The sequence below is a fragment of the Convolutriloba macropyga genome, chromosome 1 (genome assembly GCF_964194025.1).
Source record: "Convolutriloba macropyga chromosome 1, txConMacr16.3, whole genome shotgun sequence".
In the NCBI taxonomy this organism is placed as follows: Eukaryota; Metazoa; Xenacoelomorpha; order Acoela; family Convolutidae; genus Convolutriloba; species Convolutriloba macropyga.
The window spans coordinates 85,056,901-85,073,322 of NC_134468.1; the positions used below are offsets into that span (position 1 = coordinate 85,056,901).

At 35.0% G+C, this 16,422-nt stretch overlaps 1 protein-coding gene across 2 annotated transcripts; it reads left to right on the top strand.

Moving 5' to 3' along the window:
• LOC142343708 (uncharacterized) lies at window positions 1-11,732 on the top strand. Of its 2 annotated transcripts, none has more exons than XM_075395195.1 (4): window positions 1-685; window positions 2,630-5,305; window positions 9,500-10,777; window positions 11,299-11,732. In XM_075395195.1, the coding sequence occupies exons 1-4, from the start codon at window positions 200-202 to the stop codon at window positions 11,608-11,610; spliced, it is 4,752 nt and encodes a 1,583-aa protein (XP_075251310.1). In that variant the 5' UTR covers window positions 1-199; the 3' UTR covers window positions 11,611-11,732. The 2 variants fall into 2 exon arrangements, with proteins under 2 accessions (XP_075251310.1, XP_075251309.1); XM_075395194.1 differs by having other exon boundaries at window positions 3-685; window positions 2,630-5,530; window positions 11,299-11,731.
• The last annotated feature ends 4,690 nt before the right edge of the window (window positions 11,733-16,422 follow it).

The window sequence follows — 16,422 nt, forward strand, 5'->3', positions numbered from 1 at the left end:
TTACCAAAGATATTTCTTGAATTCTCTTAAATTTTGCTCATGAAAATTGAAAGAAATACTGCTTAATCCCCTAATGCCTGTTTTCCTGCGAAGTTACGAAATTTCAAATTATAAATTATCAAATGTTTTTTTTGCTTCACCTGAAAAAATTTTCCCCCGTGTTCTAGTTGATAAAATTTGAGCAAAGTGAGCCGATGAAATGGGTTGGATCATTAATGAGCGCCTTATGCCTATTCTTGGTCAAATCAACGAGAGAATTCAAAATAATTTTCGTACAGATTATGGCAAAAATGTTTCAGATAGGCTAATGTGTTCACCTTTAGAACGGGCACTGGACACGCTCTCAAGTCCTAAATCGTCTCTTGTTTTGAAAAAAGATGCCGCGTCACGAGTTACAGATATCCTGAACCACTATCCCGAAAACTCGGAGCAAATTTTGAAACAGCTAACTTTAAATCTCTTGGAATCAAGGGACAATAACAGCAGAATTTGCAGTGCTTCAGTTTTGAAACAGTTCTCGGTCAAAGTTGTCGATATGGTTCCGCTGAAGTGGGACTATTTAGAAATTGAAGTATGCGATGCGGGTTCCTCAATTTTGATTGGCGATCGGCTTGGTGTACTGAGTTTTGTCGCAACTTTTGAGCAACTACAATCAAGAATGATTCAGTTATCAGAAAAATCGGAGGTATTTTTTTTATATATTGCTTACATGTTGATCCAGAACGTTGACGTTGGATTTCGGTACGGAGTCGTTTCATTTCTTATAAAATTACCTGATTTTGTAAGACTGACGGTTGATTTGGCAAAACCAACTAAATTCGACTGCTTGTAGTTTTTTCTAGGCTTCAAAATCAAAAAAGTAACGACGACTGCAAAAAGGATGAAATTCTTTCAGAGAGGGTCAGAGAATTGAAAAACATAGCAGGACAAGTCAGTACATAATTCAAGAATTTTCATTGACTAAATAAAGGCGAGACCTAGAGAATGTACTATGAATAGATTGGAAAACCATTTAAAAATCTGAGCAAAAAATTGAAAAAACAGTACAAATCAAATTCAAATTGCCGCATGTAAAAAAACCAAGTGCGATAAAGGTAATTTTAGCTCAAACACCGTTTTCTCACTCAACTTTAAATTTAGAAAAACTTAGAAAAAATTGCGCATCATAACCACCCGGTCTTTTGCTCCACTTGTTTCGACGTGACCAAAATCATCACATCAATTTGACTTTAAATATCATGAAGATGTGTAATAAACCTCCAAGTTATTTATACTATTCATCTCTAAACAATATTAATCAAATTAACGATGGAAATATAAGATAGCATAAACTGATAAAGCATCTGATAAAAGTTTCCTTTGCAGGTTGTGACTGCAAAACAACTGCTGGCTGAAAAATATTGCGACACCTCTTATTTTCGTTCAATAAATGACTACCAATTGACAGAAAAACAGACAACAAAAATAGTTCACATAGAGAAAACTGAGGAGCGGGAAAAGAAATGAAGCAGAACGTCAGAAAATTGATGTTCAACAAATTTCTCGAACAAAATTATCCACAAAATGGGTCAAATGCAACTTCCCATCCATGCAACTTCGAGAAAACGGTTCTTGTATTCATTCTGCGCAGGCATTAATCCACCCAACACTTGGCAGAAACTTATTAAACAACAAAAAATTGGAAAAAAACCATGAAAAATAATTGTTTTTTTATTTGATTGAAAAAGCCCTGTCTGGCCTTCAATGGCACTTTTTGGTAACAACACCTATACAATAGCTCTAAACTAAAGATTGAACAAGAAAAACTATGTCGAGAAACTTAAGATCAGAAATATGCAAAAAATTGAAAACTGTCGTCCAAAATTTGCTTAAAAGTACTTTAGTCAAAATATATATAAATTATATATTTATTTTGACTTAAATTATATAAATTATATTTTAATTATATAGATTATATTTATCTTTTAAAAGTACTTTAGTCAAAATAAATATAAAATATGTCGAAAGGCAGCAGAAACAACTAATTTTAACCACAGAATTTCTCCAAATGCTATAAAAATTTCAAGAACAATTCTAAAGTGTCCTACATGGCAGGAAAATTGGCTCAAAATTCAATCTACGAGCTTATTTTTGCTTCAGATGCTTTCAGACATACTAAATTCGGTAAATCCTTCTTAACCAAAATTGGGTCAATCACTCTTAACCAAAAAACTCTGAATATGCCTCACATGGTCAAAGGAATTCGGTGGCTTGGCGAAAACCTTTTCACACGTTTTTCTTGCACTCTCTCTGAAATATGGTATGAACTGAGAACCATTCTCTCCTCTCTGCTCTTCAGCAATTTGACCTAAACACTTTGTTTTCACGCATTTCACTTAACTGTTTTAACTGCACTCCAAGAAATTTACCGAAAAAAACGCTCCACCAATACTCATCTTCGAGTCTTAAAAATATAATGACGCGCCTCCAATAAAATTCAAATTTTTTCAATCCTAAAAAAGATCAATAACGGGAGCATGTGTAGTCTGTCTTATTTTTAATTTGAACCTTGTTTTTCAATGACATGATGCTGTTAAGCAGGACCAAGATTTATGCTTTTCTGAATTTGAATTCTAAGTGTTCTTTTCAGGACGCTGTACCGCGTGGCGTTACACAGTTGATGCATCTAGGAACCGAAGCAGAATATTCTGGACTTTATTCTGAGATTTCTACAAAACTCTTCACGGACAGCGAATTGTTTACACAGACGAGAGATGTTGAAATCAAAAAGAGCAGCAAAAATAAAAATTCGATAAAAGAGATAGTTTGTAGAAAAAACACCGAAGTTGAAGCCAACCAGAAGATTGCTGAACCGAAGAAGTCTGTATCGTGGTCTAAATTTAAAGTTGCGATAAAATCGGAATTTAAAAGTGATTTGGATGCTAAGCTTGCCCCATTGGATGACGCGTTGATCAGAATGGCCTCTCAATTCTTAAATGGCATTTGTTCCTCAAACTGGGAAAGCAGACACGGATCTGCCTTGGGTCTGGCGTGTATGTTCACTCCTATGATCAAACGGTGGCCCATGCCCTCCGAAAACGCCAAAATTGTCGCTGACCATCTGCTGAAAGTGTTCCTTCTCGATAACTTTTGCGATTTTGTGTCCGAGGAGACAAGTTTCCCAGTTCGGGAAACCCTTGCAGAATTGATTTCAGAATTTGCCCTGCTAGATGATAATTTTTTGCGATCGATAATTTTACAGGTCGTAGCTGTGTTGAATCAAAGTTCTTGGAATTTGAGAATAAACGGATATCTGTTGCTTAATTCAATGGTCGATCGATGGGTTGTGAACAAAAATGAGAAAGAATTTGAAAGCACGTTTACAAGTGAAGAGTTTAATAGATTATGTAAATTATGTTTGAATAAATTTGACGCTGACCCTGACATTGCACGTCTTCGTAATCAGTTTATCATCAACATATTTGACCTTTTGAGCGAAGATCTTAAAACTGAAGTTTCAACTTTCATATTGCAAACCGTGAAACAATCTTACAACGACGGTGAAAGTGTCGTGAATAATTTCAACCCTGTTTCCGACTCGAACCTCAATTTACTTCACAAAATTAACGACAATTGTAACTCGATGACGATGACCTCCAGTTGCTCTCAAATTGTAAAGCAATGCTGTTGGCAAAGAATTTTTACGAAAATTTTGCTTTTTGACGAATCGTCCGCTTCTTCAGACGTGCTTAGATGTATTAAGACTTTAAATACTGTTTTTGATGAAAGCTGTTTCATCTCAGATTGTTACCTATATGCACTATTGTGTTTCTCTCTCAACGATGATTCGATCAAAATTTTCGAAGAAATTCAAAGAAATATTGCACTTATTTTGATTTCTATCAAATCTTGCGAAGCTAATTTATCGGCTAGAATTGGCGCTTTGTGTACGCAGTTGTTAAATCTACTCTTATTACAACCTACATCTATTATAGAAATTGATGAAAGCTTTTGTAAGTTTAGCTGGACTGATATCAAAATTGAGGTTCCAAAAATTTGTGCCAATTTCGAAAATGTCGTACATGAAAACGTAATCCAAATAATTGCAGGTCTTATAACTTGCCAGCCAGATTTCGAACAAATTATTGACAATTTTGTTGTTTTGTCAAATTGCCAAAGCTATTTGAATTTCAAAATTGGTCTGGAAGCTTTACTGTGCTACGGCTCAGCTACAGCTGGAAATTCGCGAAATTATAAATTTCAGTCGCATATTCTGGACAAGGTAAACCAAATTGTCGGGTTCAAAAATTGGATTTTTCAAGAAAGTCTGGAAAAATTTGCTTTAATCAAAAAGTTGGCAGAAAAATTACCCGGTCAAGTGGTTTGTAAAACCAAAGACATGACCATTCAGGAAATTCAAGATTATGTTATTAGTTATAACAGCTCAAATAATGGCGAAGAAAGTGAAATAGTTGAAAGAGTTTTATCTGAGATTGATTTATTTCATCAATTGTCTCAAAAATATCGAATCAGTTTGCAGCTTTTATCAGCGGCTGTGTTAGTAAAGTACTCTAGCTTACCTGAAAAGTTATCACCGATTATAAATTCCTTATTGACTGGTTTGAAAAGTAGTACCAATTTGATCAGCTGTTCTTTAGCTGCGCAATCTTTAATCGCTATCTGCGTAACGGGTAAAATGTCGGAGAAAGCTATCAAGGTGTTATGCAGGAACATTACTGACTTTATTTCTGATCAATTTTTGAAAGATTTACCCCATAAGCTTAACTGTTCGGATCATGAATCTGAATATGGAAGCAATCAGAACATTATGGCGGCTCAAAATATCACGACATTTTTCAAAGCAAAGGAGAAAAGTTCCATCAAATATTGTGTTCAAATTTTGCTGTCAACTCCAGTCAAGAAAACAGCACAGGAATTTCTATTTGAAAGTATTGAAAAGCAGAAGAACTCGATGGAAATGGGAACGTGTGTTTGTTTTTGTTTTTTGTTCCGGTTTTGCAACTCTAGTCTGGACGTGAACTTTGTATCTACAGTGTTAGACAGCTTAATTACACAGTTCACCGACGGTACAAACAAAAATTTGACCCAGAATATGATTTTGAAAAGTTGTGTTGTTGCAAATGCAATTTTAAACGCTAAATTATTTCACCAAACATGCGAGTTCTTGTTTGAAAAGCTGTTAATCGATGAAGTGTCGGATCAAAATAAGAAGACATTTGCCATGTATGTGATACTAATGATTGCACTTCGGGTAAACGACAGCGATGACAACCGACACTTGCGGGCGATGAAACCGATTCTGACTGTAAGTTTGATCAGCCCTGTTTTGAAGTCGATAGCCAGCTATGACATCACAATTCGCTCTATTGCTTCGCATGTTTTTGGACTTCTGTTACACGAGGCTGTAAATGTCGTGGATAGATCTACGAAAAGTGAAAACGAGGTCACTGCTGAAGTTGACTTGCCCAAATGTATTGTGAAAGCATACGCGGATGGCTCGGAATTCCTGTTAAAGCTAATTAACAATCAAGTAAGAAATGTTCCTGATTTTGTAATATCTTTTTTAATGTTTTGATGGGCATTTTTAATTGCGCTCGAACGAAGTTTGAAGCAATTATTGTAAACGTGCGTGTCTTTTGTAATGCAAAACTTTCGCTTGACCTTTTTTGCGCTGTTGTTCTCGAACATTCTTTGACTTCTCAAGTGACTTTTTCACGCTTCTCCATTTTTGAGTATCTCAACTGCGCGCACTCCTAATTAAAATTTGTTGGTAAAGTAAAAGCGATTGTAGCGGACTTATAGCCCAGATGTGAAGGATAAAAGGCTTGGACTCCGGAGGTTGTGGACACCCTGGACAGATGTTTTTGCAACAATATACAAAAATTTATCTAGGCTACAGCCTTTGAATTAAATTGCCCCGCATATCGTTCGAGAGCAATTTGTCCGACGTCAGTCGGTTTATGTTTAAGGTGTTTCAAGTTGTGTTTTTGGAAATGTGAAATAATTCCAACAACTATGTGTTCAGTCGACTGTCAAATTTCTCTTTTTTGTTTTCTGTTCTCATCTCTTTGTTTTCTGTTCTCATTTTGACTGATATTTGTTTGAATGATGTGCGCTTGAAAAGGAAGTCTTAGACTGTAGCTGAAATTATTACTGATTTGCCTTTTCGAAAGGGAAAAATTTAGGAAGGGGTAAAGTTTTCACCTGAGAATGTTCTCGGCTGCTGAAATTCGCTTCGCAGCAGTTACACAAACCACTTGTTTTCCATTTTCCGCTGACAGAGTAAATTGAACCTACAAATCAGCTTTTCTGTTTTTGATCAGTTTTGTTTTAATTGGCACAGGTCAATAAAATTTCTCGTTTGACCGTTTTTTTCTTTTCAAGTGACTTTTACGCCCCTGACTTTTGCATTAACCAAAGTTCTCTCTCATTCAAAATTTCAAGCTGCTGAACTCAATTGGCGGCAATTTATTGCTAAAAGTTCGACGAAACTGGTGCCAGATTTTTTCACTTAACCTCTACTCAGGTTAATTGAAGCCCCCTGGTGAATTTTTTAATCCCAATCAGGCTACACCCCACCCACGACTGAAGCAGGCTGCAATTGATTAGAATTAGAGCTCTCACTAGTCATTCGAGAGCAATTCTTCCGACATTAGTCGGTTATGTTTGCTAGATTATCAAATAGTAGTTGATATTTTACAATTTTATCAACATAAATTTTAAGTTCTACCTGTTTGTTTGTATTGCTGTTGGTTTGTCTGTGTTGCAGGCCTTGCTGAAGAGTTATCTTCAAGGCAATATCATTTAATTCGACTCGATTAATTAAACTGGTGATATAAATTGGTGAAACACCATTTTGCTTTGAATTTGGGCATATTTGAATGAAAAATTTCTGTGGGTCTGTGAGCCAGAGGTTCTGCAAAAGATCGTTTGCTCAGAATTTTCTGAGCTGAAGAACTCTATAGGACAAGTGCTTGTAAAATCAGAAAAGAGACCGTTACTTTAATTGTCATTAAAAATAAATTTTGATCCCATTTCCAGAAGAGCCGTTATTCATTGACAGTTTGATAAAGTTTGAAATTGAACGGTGCTTTTGTTTTGATTATCAGCCGTATTGGGCTCCTGAGGGTGATCTCATTTGGTGATGACGTTTGTTGATACGGTAACAAGATTTTGTAATTCAACTAAGATGGTAATGTAGATTGGTGCGCGTGAATGAGCTGTAAAGAAAATGTCAAGTTTTTCCCCTTTTTAAAAGGAAGATAGGTTTGTTAAATACTTAGTGTCGTGGTCCATGTAGCATTGGGTCAATAGTTCCTTTTTTTTCTTTTATACTGTAATCGGAATCAATTGTTTTCAGCTTATTTATTTAGCTTCAGAAGGTAGTCAGTCGTTTTTACAACCTATCATCTGAAATTGCTCTCTGAAGTCTATTTTGAATCAGTGGAGTGAGATTTTGTAGGTTAAATAATCTTTTGCGTTTGTGTGCAATTTTAGTAGATAATAGCAATTTTAATCGAGGTCACATAAGATTAGCCCCTTGTCTTACTATTACTTCAATCGTTCAATTATACTAAGGTTCACATAATTGTTGTGCATAGTTTTTATGCTTGATCGTGATCACGACTTTTATTTGAAAATTTGCGCCTTTCCATTGACTGTTTTGTTTTCTTGACGTTTCAAATCTCGCGTGGTCCAAATTGTTTTTGCCTTCTTAATTATTAATTTTCCAATGAAAAGTGTCTTTTACGTTTTCCCTTGACGTTTTTATTCTATTAAAAGTATCTGATGACCTCAGTTGCAGATTCTTGTTGAAGTTATTCCCACCTCCCCGGTAATGCAAGTAAAATTGTCAGCCAAAGGTAGAAGCAGGCTATAATTGAGTAACCCCCAGCTTGTCGGGCGAGTTAATTTTTGCAATGTTACTGATATGATCTACATTTTGTTTGTAGATATTACTTGCATTCATATTTTGTTTAACACAATATTTTGTTTAACGTCTGGATAAACGATGAAAAGTCTTTAGGCCATGACCTATAATTAGGGTACTGGTGTATAAAGTTAAAGAACAAGGATACCCTTTTTCTTTAATCTATAATGAATGCTCTTGTAGCTGCCGATGTGATTTCGGACGGGAATTGGGTTTTCTACTACCATTTGTAACTGAAGACTTTGGTTCTCTTTAACAGGTGGGTCGGTTTGTTCTAAATTTTGTTTTTGGTGATGTTTTTTGGCGTCGACGGCATGGTAGATCCTAAACGGACATGAGGATTGAAGGTTAAGGAAGGGAGGTCATTTTCGCTATGCTCTTCTTTTAGACTGATTTAGTCCAGCCCGCTTGCCATCTATTCCTCTAATCTTTACTGCAGTTAAAACTTTTTTTATACTTTCTAGTTTTGCAGATGTTTTCCTAATAGTTGTACTTATCGTGAACCGCTATAAAGAGGACAGTATGCCGAGTGTTCCCGTAACTTTCACAGATCATTAATCCTAAGATCGTTTAATATTTTAGTGCAGCTAAAATGTTGTTAACATTTTCAAGTTTTTCAACCGCTGAAAATTAATTTTCATGTTTGTGCATATCAACCATTATAGAGTGGACAGTTTGTTATAGAGGACAAATTGTGTTCGATTTTGTCCTCTCCGCAAATTGGTGGAGTTTTTGGAATTGCTGGCTTTTATCAGTTGCATGCAGTTGCATGTTTCGATTCTAACTTTAAAGGCGCTTGTATTTTTTGTCATCTTCTCTTTATTGTTGGTTAACACCTTCACGAAAATCACCTTTTGTTATCAGAAGGGAGGATGAGAAATTGATAAGCTAACTTTTCACTCTGACGCTTCAAAGGAAGCGTTTTCTCATCGTATTGAAGGTGTCTATCTTGAAATTTTTAACAGGCATTTATTATGCGAAGAGCTGGGTTTGAACTTATACGCGATGTACCTGAGGAACACGTGTCAAGCGGTTTGAAATAATAATTCTTCGTATTTGCTGGCCAGTTGTTTTTGTATAGAAATGTAAAAACATTTGCTGGCCAGTTGTTTTTTGTATAGAAATGTAGAGGGAGGTTTTTTGAATGGTGTGTTACGCAGGAGTTTTTCTACAAGAGCAATTTAACACCGGAAAATTTCTTCATTGCTTTTTACGGTGATTGGAATATTTAAAAAAAAAAATTTGCCCACTGCCAAATTTTTCATATCATATCATGACTGATATAGGGTTGATTGCCCAGTTAATTTTTCAAATTAACACTGTTGCCCAGTGTTAATTTGAAAGTAATTCCTGGTGAAATAATTGCGTGGATCAATTTTACAGCCTGATTATAGAGAGTCATTAGAATTATGATGGACAATAGCTGTATCCATTCGGTGGTTTTTGTTTCCCCATTTACAAACTATGTGTTGTTATATAGCACGTTACTGTTTAAAAATATAGGGGGGGGGGGGCAAGTAAGATCCTAATAGTCATACGGTATGGTTGTTGTTAAATATGCACGTTTAGGCATTCGCAACACCTTCGCTACCCAATTGTGTAAAAGCTGATTTGCGACCTTATCAGAAGGATGGTGTTTCGTGGTTGCAGTTTCTCCGAAATTACAATCTCAACGGAATTCTGGCTGACGACCTTGGTCTGGGTAAAACATTGATGTGTATTTGCATACTGGCTGAACAAATGTGCACATATATCAAATCAAAGAAATGGTCTAGTCCGAAGCGAAGTTTAGTTGTCTGTCCGAAAAGCTTAATTCATCACTGGGTTCAAGAAATTAAAACGTTTTGCCCTTCTTTGAACGTTAAATGCGTTGAAAAACGTAGAGAATTTGTAGAATTAGACAATTTTTGTCCTTACGTGGTTATTATTACATCATATTCGATTGTGCGATCGGAATGTGACGTAATATCTAAACAGGAATACGATTATATAATCTTAGATGAAGGTCACGTGATCAAAAACAGATTGTGTAAGATGTTTCAATCTGTTATGCAATTGAAAGGCGAGCATAGACTGGTGTTGACGGGTACTCCAATTCAGAACAGCGTTTGTGAGTTGTGGACGCTTTTCGAGTTTTTGGTGCCTTCATATTTGGGATCGATTGAGCAGTTCAAATCTTGTTTCGCAAATAAGTTGAACACTTCAACGAGTGTCCAAAATTTGTCAAACAAGAGCTTAGAAAGGAGTTCGAAAGCTTTGAAACAGTTGCATGCAAAGGTTCTTCCTCTGATTTTGAGACGTGAAAAGGAATCGGTTTTGAAGGAATTGCCTCCTAAAACAATTCAAGACATTGTATGTGTTATGAGCGATGATCAACAACAGCTCTATTATCGAACAGAAAGTAAATACAAGCAAGCGTGTTCGGAGAAAACTTCGTCATTTAAATTGATCAAAGTATTGCTTCAAATCTGCAATAACCCCGAACTTTTGGGCTCTCAATATAAATTCAAATCGGGGAAAATTGAAGCTTTTACTGAACTGATTTCGAATATTTTCACAGAAGACGCTGTCAATACTCATCGCTTAGTAGTGTTTTTCCAGACGAAAGCTATGCTGAAAGTTGTGAGTCAATTACTAATGGACAGCTTTCAAAATTTGACTTTTTTGAGCTTGGAGGGAAGTATGTCGTCTATTGAAAGGATGAAGGTGGTGAACCAGTTCAACAGTGACCCAACCTTTGACCTTTTGCTCTCTACAACAGCCGTCGGTGGGGTGGGCTTGAATCTGACGGGCGCAGACACTGTTGTGTTTGTGGAGCATGATTTCAACCCCGTTAAGGATTTGCAGGTAAGCGATATGGAAATTACATTAAATTTCATCACTTAATACCGAAGTGTTCGATTTGAAGCTCGTTAGAACGCACTAATAAGATTTGATATATAGGAAAGCTCGAAATTGTATTTTTAAAGAAATTTTTTAGATAGAGGAGAATAAAAGCTTAATTACAAGCTTTGCATTGAAGGTTACTTTCTACAATAATTGATTTGTCGCAAGAACACATCAACTTAAGGACACATGAGCGCTATTTCTCAAGAGTTTTGGTTTGATCGGCCGTGATAGATCCTTATGAAGTCTCACGGGCTGTTGGTTGAGGAAATGCTAAATGTGCGAATCTCTTGTTTAAGCTTGCAAACATCTATTAATTTCAATCAATAAGACTACACTTAGTTATTAGTTTGCTGTCCCAATAAAAATCATTTTTTGATTTGTCTGCTGGCAATTTTGTTGTCCTCGTTTATTTAACTCTCCGGAATGCCAAGTGTTGCCGTATCTGCTTTTGTTTATTTGTTCATGTATTTGTTCATTAGGCAATGGACCGGACACACAGAATTGGACAAACGAAGCCTGTGGTTGTTTACAGATTGATTACTAAGAACAGTATCGAAGAGCGAATTATGAATATTCAAAAATTCAAAACTGCAGTTGCAAACTCAGTGATTAACGAGGAAAACAGCTCTACATCTTCGATGCTTACATCGAATTTGGCGGATGCTTTTGTGGACGATAATGAAGTTGAAAAATTGGCACCGAAAAAGAGAAAGAAGGACGATAAAGAATCGCTACTCGAAGAGTTGGAGCATTTATGGGAGCCTCTAAGCAAAATAAGTGATATTATTTAAAATCTAAAATCTTTCGAAAATTATTTACGTTAAAACAAACTAAAGGAAAATGTCTATCAATTTTCTTTTTTTTTTCAGCTGAGGCGAGATGCGGATTAAATGATTAGTATGTCAATGCATAAAATGCGGCCCGAGTTCTAATGCGATTATCGGATCAATCTTTCGCACTCAACCCCCTTTTTTATGCAAAATTTTCGCTTGACCGTTTTCTAGAATATTCTTTTCATTTCATTTTTTGAGTGACTTTTTTACGCTTAACTTCTTAATTTTTGCTTGACCTAAATTTTTCGTATTAAGAAATTCGATCTCTTGCTAATATTATTGGGGGGGGGGGGCATTAGCTATGTGACCACTAATAAGGGGCGGGTATAACGGGAAAGACCCGAAAAAAATATCTAAGCTAATGCAACTTCTGAATTTAGTTGCCCGACTGTCCTTCGACAGCAATTTGTCTGACATTTGTCATTTTATGTTATCTTATATATGCTATGGGATTCAGTTATCTTGAACATTCTCTAGAATCTCGTCTGATGTTAAAATGAATTGACAGTTGTTTGAAATCAGTTGAATTTCTTTCTTGCTGGCTGACCTTTCCATTGCTCCTAAAAAAATTGATTCTTAAATGAGATGTTGAAAAATGTTTTATACTTTTTCTTTTGAGCTAAGTTTCCTTGAGTTTGCTTTTGTATGAAGTGCTGCTATCCTAAGGTCTTATTTTTTTAACTATAAATTTGTACTTTTATTCTGAATGATGTGCATGCTCTATCGTGATGCCAGTTTGTAGGAAGAAAAACGACAAAATGCAATGGAGAATTGCTTAATGGTGGACAAGTCTCTTTTTGGTATTATAACTTGCAGTATTATGAGCTTGTTTTCTGCGTTTGAAACATTTTTTGACACCAAAGTTCTCGGATCGAAAGTTGCTTTAGTTTAATTTGCTCTATTAAATCTTATTTAAACTTAAATTCATTGAATTTAAATTATTTGTGGAAAAAGTTATTGAATTACAATTTTGGAAGCCAATTACAATTTATAATTAATTTGGATTTTTGATATCAGGAGGTAAAAATCAATGGTCTGTACTATCATATGAAATCGCTGTCTATTTTACCTATTGTTTATTAATAGTCGCAAAGCGATAGCTGAAGCTATTATTGGCCTTCTCTTGTTTTTTTGTAGTCAAGTCATTTTTGTTACGGCCATATGACGTCACAATCAATTCAAAGCTGCTTTTTGTTCATGCAACTGAATTCCATGAGTGACGTCATTTTTCGTCCTTAGCGGAGACAGATTTTTTTTGTTCATTCGTGTGATTAAATTCTTGGTCACACGTGACTTAACTTACTCTCAAAAATGACTTCTTCACTCTGAAGTTGACTTTTCTTTACTTTAATTTAAAGATATGTGGTCAAAGAGTGCGTGTCACTCTAATTGAATGTATTAGAGGGCATCTAATAGAAGCAGCAAGAAGTTAAACGGATTCTTAATTAAAACATAGCATCTCAGCATTGAAGTTTCTTTTTGGTTTGCTTCTTTTTGAGACAATTTTATTTTACAATCTTTTTGAGACTGCAGGTCTACGAAGCTTTTACAGGAACCCGTTTGGAAGTGAAGTTAGTGGTCGGCAAAGAGGATTTTGTGGGAGACTAGTGAGTTATGTTCAATGTTTTCTTTCATAAGTTTATTAGTTTTTATTGTGATATTTTCTTAACAAATTAGATTTTGTCAATTAATTGCTCTTGAGCAAAGATTGGAGCAATGATGTTTGTCCCTTTGGTCTTTTTTTAGGCCATATGATTTTTGGCGAGTTTTTCATGCTTGACTTTTTGGTTTTTACTTGATCTAAATTGGTTTTATTAACAGTTTGAGCCTTTATCTTACTTCGCGGTGATTCACTGCTGAAAGTTAAAACCTATGTACAACAAAATTTGTTTCATTTTAAATCTTAGTATTTGTCCATAATAAGATCTAGTTTCATTATTTTGAGCTCCTTAGTTAAATTGTACACCGTCCCCAACTAAAATCAGGAGCAATTGACCCCCACCTCAATTGAGAGCAATTCGATCGACCGTAGTCGTCTATTTATTCATATATGAGCGAGAGAGTTTTCGCAATTAACTCGTGAATAATCGAAATGGAAAGTTCGGTAGCTACCAAGATATTTTTTGTAGGATGGAAACCAAAAATAATGAAAAAATGTAGCAAACTGTTAAACCAAAACTATAGTGTCAAAAATAGTTTTCGTTATAATAATTGCCATTGAGACTATTTACAGAATCGATTTAAAAAAAAGCAAGTTTTTACTTAGCATTGAATCAAGAATTGCACTTCGCTTGACCGTTTTCTAGAATATTCTTTTCATTTCATTTTTTGAGTGACTTTTTTACGCTTAACTTCTTAATTTTTGCTTGACCTAAATTTTTCGTATTAAGAAATTCGATCTCTTGCTAATATTATTGGGGGGGGGGGGGGCATTAGCTATGTGACCACTAATAAGGGGCGGGTATAACGGGAAAGACCCGAAAAAAATATCTAAGCTAATGCAACTTCTGAATTTAGTTGCCCGACTGTCCTTCGACAGCAATTTGTCTGACATTTGTCATTTTATGTTATCTTATATATGCTATGGGATTCAGTTATCTTGAACATTCTCTAGAATCTCGTCTGATGTTAAAATGAATTGACAGTTGTTTGAAATCAGTTGAATTTCTTTCTTGCTGGCTGACCTTTCCATTGCTCCTAAAAAAATTGATTCTTAAATGAGATGTTGAAAAATGTTTTATACTTTTTCTTTTGAGCTAAGTTTCCTTGAGTTTGCTTTTGTATGAAGTGCTGCTATCCTAAGGTCTTATTTTTTTAACTATAAATTTGTACTTTTATTCTGAATGATGTGCATGCTCTATCGTGATGCCAGTTTGTAGGAAGAAAAACGACAAAATGCAATGGAGAATTGCTTAATGGTGGACAAGTCTCTTTTTGGTATTATAACTTGCAGTATTATGAGCTTGTTTTCTGCGTTTGAAACATTTTTTGACACCAAAGTTCTCGGATCGAAAGTTGCTTTAGTTTAATTTGCTCTATTAAATCTTATTTAAACTTAAATTCATTGAATTTAAATTATTTGTGGAAAAAGTTATTGAATTACAATTTTGGAAGCCAATTACAATTTATAATTAATTTGGATTTTTGATATCAGGAGGTAAAAATCAATGGTCTGTACTATCATATGAAATCGCTGTCTATTTTACCTATTGTTTATTAATAGTCGCAAAGCGATAGCTGAAGCTATTATTGGCCTTCTCTTGTTTTTTTGTAGTCAAGTCATTTTTGTTACGGCCATATGACGTCACAATCAATTCAAAGCTGCTTTTTGTTCATGCAACTGAATTCCATGAGTGACGTCATTTTTCGTCCTTAGCGGAGACAGATTTTTTTTGTTCATTCGTGTGATTAAATTCTTGGTCACACGTGACTTAACTTACTCTCAAAAATGACTTCTTCACTCTGAAGTTGACTTTTCTTTACTTTAATTTAAAGATATGTGGTCAAAGAGTGCGTGTCACTCTAATTGAATGTATTAGAGGGCATCTAATAGAAGCAGCAAGAAGTTAAACGGATTCTTAATTAAAACATAGCATCTCAGCATTGAAGTTTCTTTTTGGTTTGCTTCTTTTTGAGACAATTTTATTTTACAATCTTTTTGAGACTGCAGGTCTACGAAGCTTTTACAGGAACCCGTTTGGAAGTGAAGTTAGTGGTCGGCAAAGAGGATTTTGTGGGAGACTAGTGAGTTATGTTCAATGTTTTCTTTCATAAGTTTATTAGTTTTTATTGTGATATTTTCTTAACAAATTAGATTTTGTCAATTAATTGCTCTTGAGCAAAGATTGGAGCAATGATGTTTGTCCCTTTGGTCTTTTTTTAGGCCATATGATTTTTGGCGAGTTTTTCATGCTTGACTTTTTGGTTTTTACTTGATCTAAATTGGTTTTATTAACAGTTTGAGCCTTTATCTTACTTCGCGGTGATTCACTGCTGAAAGTTAAAACCTATGTACAACAAAATTTGTTTCATTTTAAATCTTAGTATTTGTCCATAATAAGATCTAGTTTCATTATTTTGAGCTCCTTAGTTAAATTGTACACCGTCCCCAACTAAAATCAGGAGCAATTGACCCCCACCTCAATTGAGAGCAATTCGATCGACCGTAGTCGTCTATTTATTCATATATGAGCGAGAGAGTTTTCGCAATTAACTCGTGAATAATCGAAATGGAAAGTTCGGTAGCTACCAAGATATTTTTTGTAGGATGGAAACCAAAAATAATGAAAAAATGTAGCAAACTGTTAAACCAAAACTATAGTGTCAAAAATAGTTTTCGTTATAATAATTGCCATTGAGACTATTTACAGAATCGATTTAAAAAAAAGCAAGTTTTTACTTAGCATTGAATCAAGAATTGCACTATGGGTTTTTGAAAAGCGCTGCTCAAATCACAAAGTGAAAAATTATTTGTTGTTTTTCAATAGTTTTCTGAGAATAGTTGTTTTTCGGAATTCAATTGACGTGTGCAGTCATTAAAAAATAACGCCTAAACTTTAAAACAGATGAATTTTCCGCAAAGTGCCTTTTGGAAGTCCCCATTTTCAACATATATAATTTTGATTTTGTCTCTAATTGGTTTTGCTTTCTGAATTATGTATATATGAGCTGGTTTTGACAAAAAACTGTTCTGAATTTTGCGATCGAGTTTGTGTTTTGCCATCTTTGTAGTTGCACAGCAATTCTTCCAACAATATTCCGTTATGCTTA

Excerpts from the sequence above, each read along its gene's own strand:
- LOC142343708 (XM_075395194.1), top strand. The coding sequence starts at position 200 with ATGGGTTGGATCATTAATGAGCGCCTTATGCCTATTCTTGGTCAAATC. Across the intron at positions 686-2,629 it reads AGTTATCAGAAAAATCGGAG|GACGCTGTACCGCGTGGCGT; the intron begins GTATTTTTTTTA and ends TGTTCTTTTCAG. Across the intron at positions 5,531-9,499 it reads TAAAGCTAATTAACAATCAA|GCATTCGCAACACCTTCGCT; the intron begins GTAAGAAATGTT and ends ATGCACGTTTAG.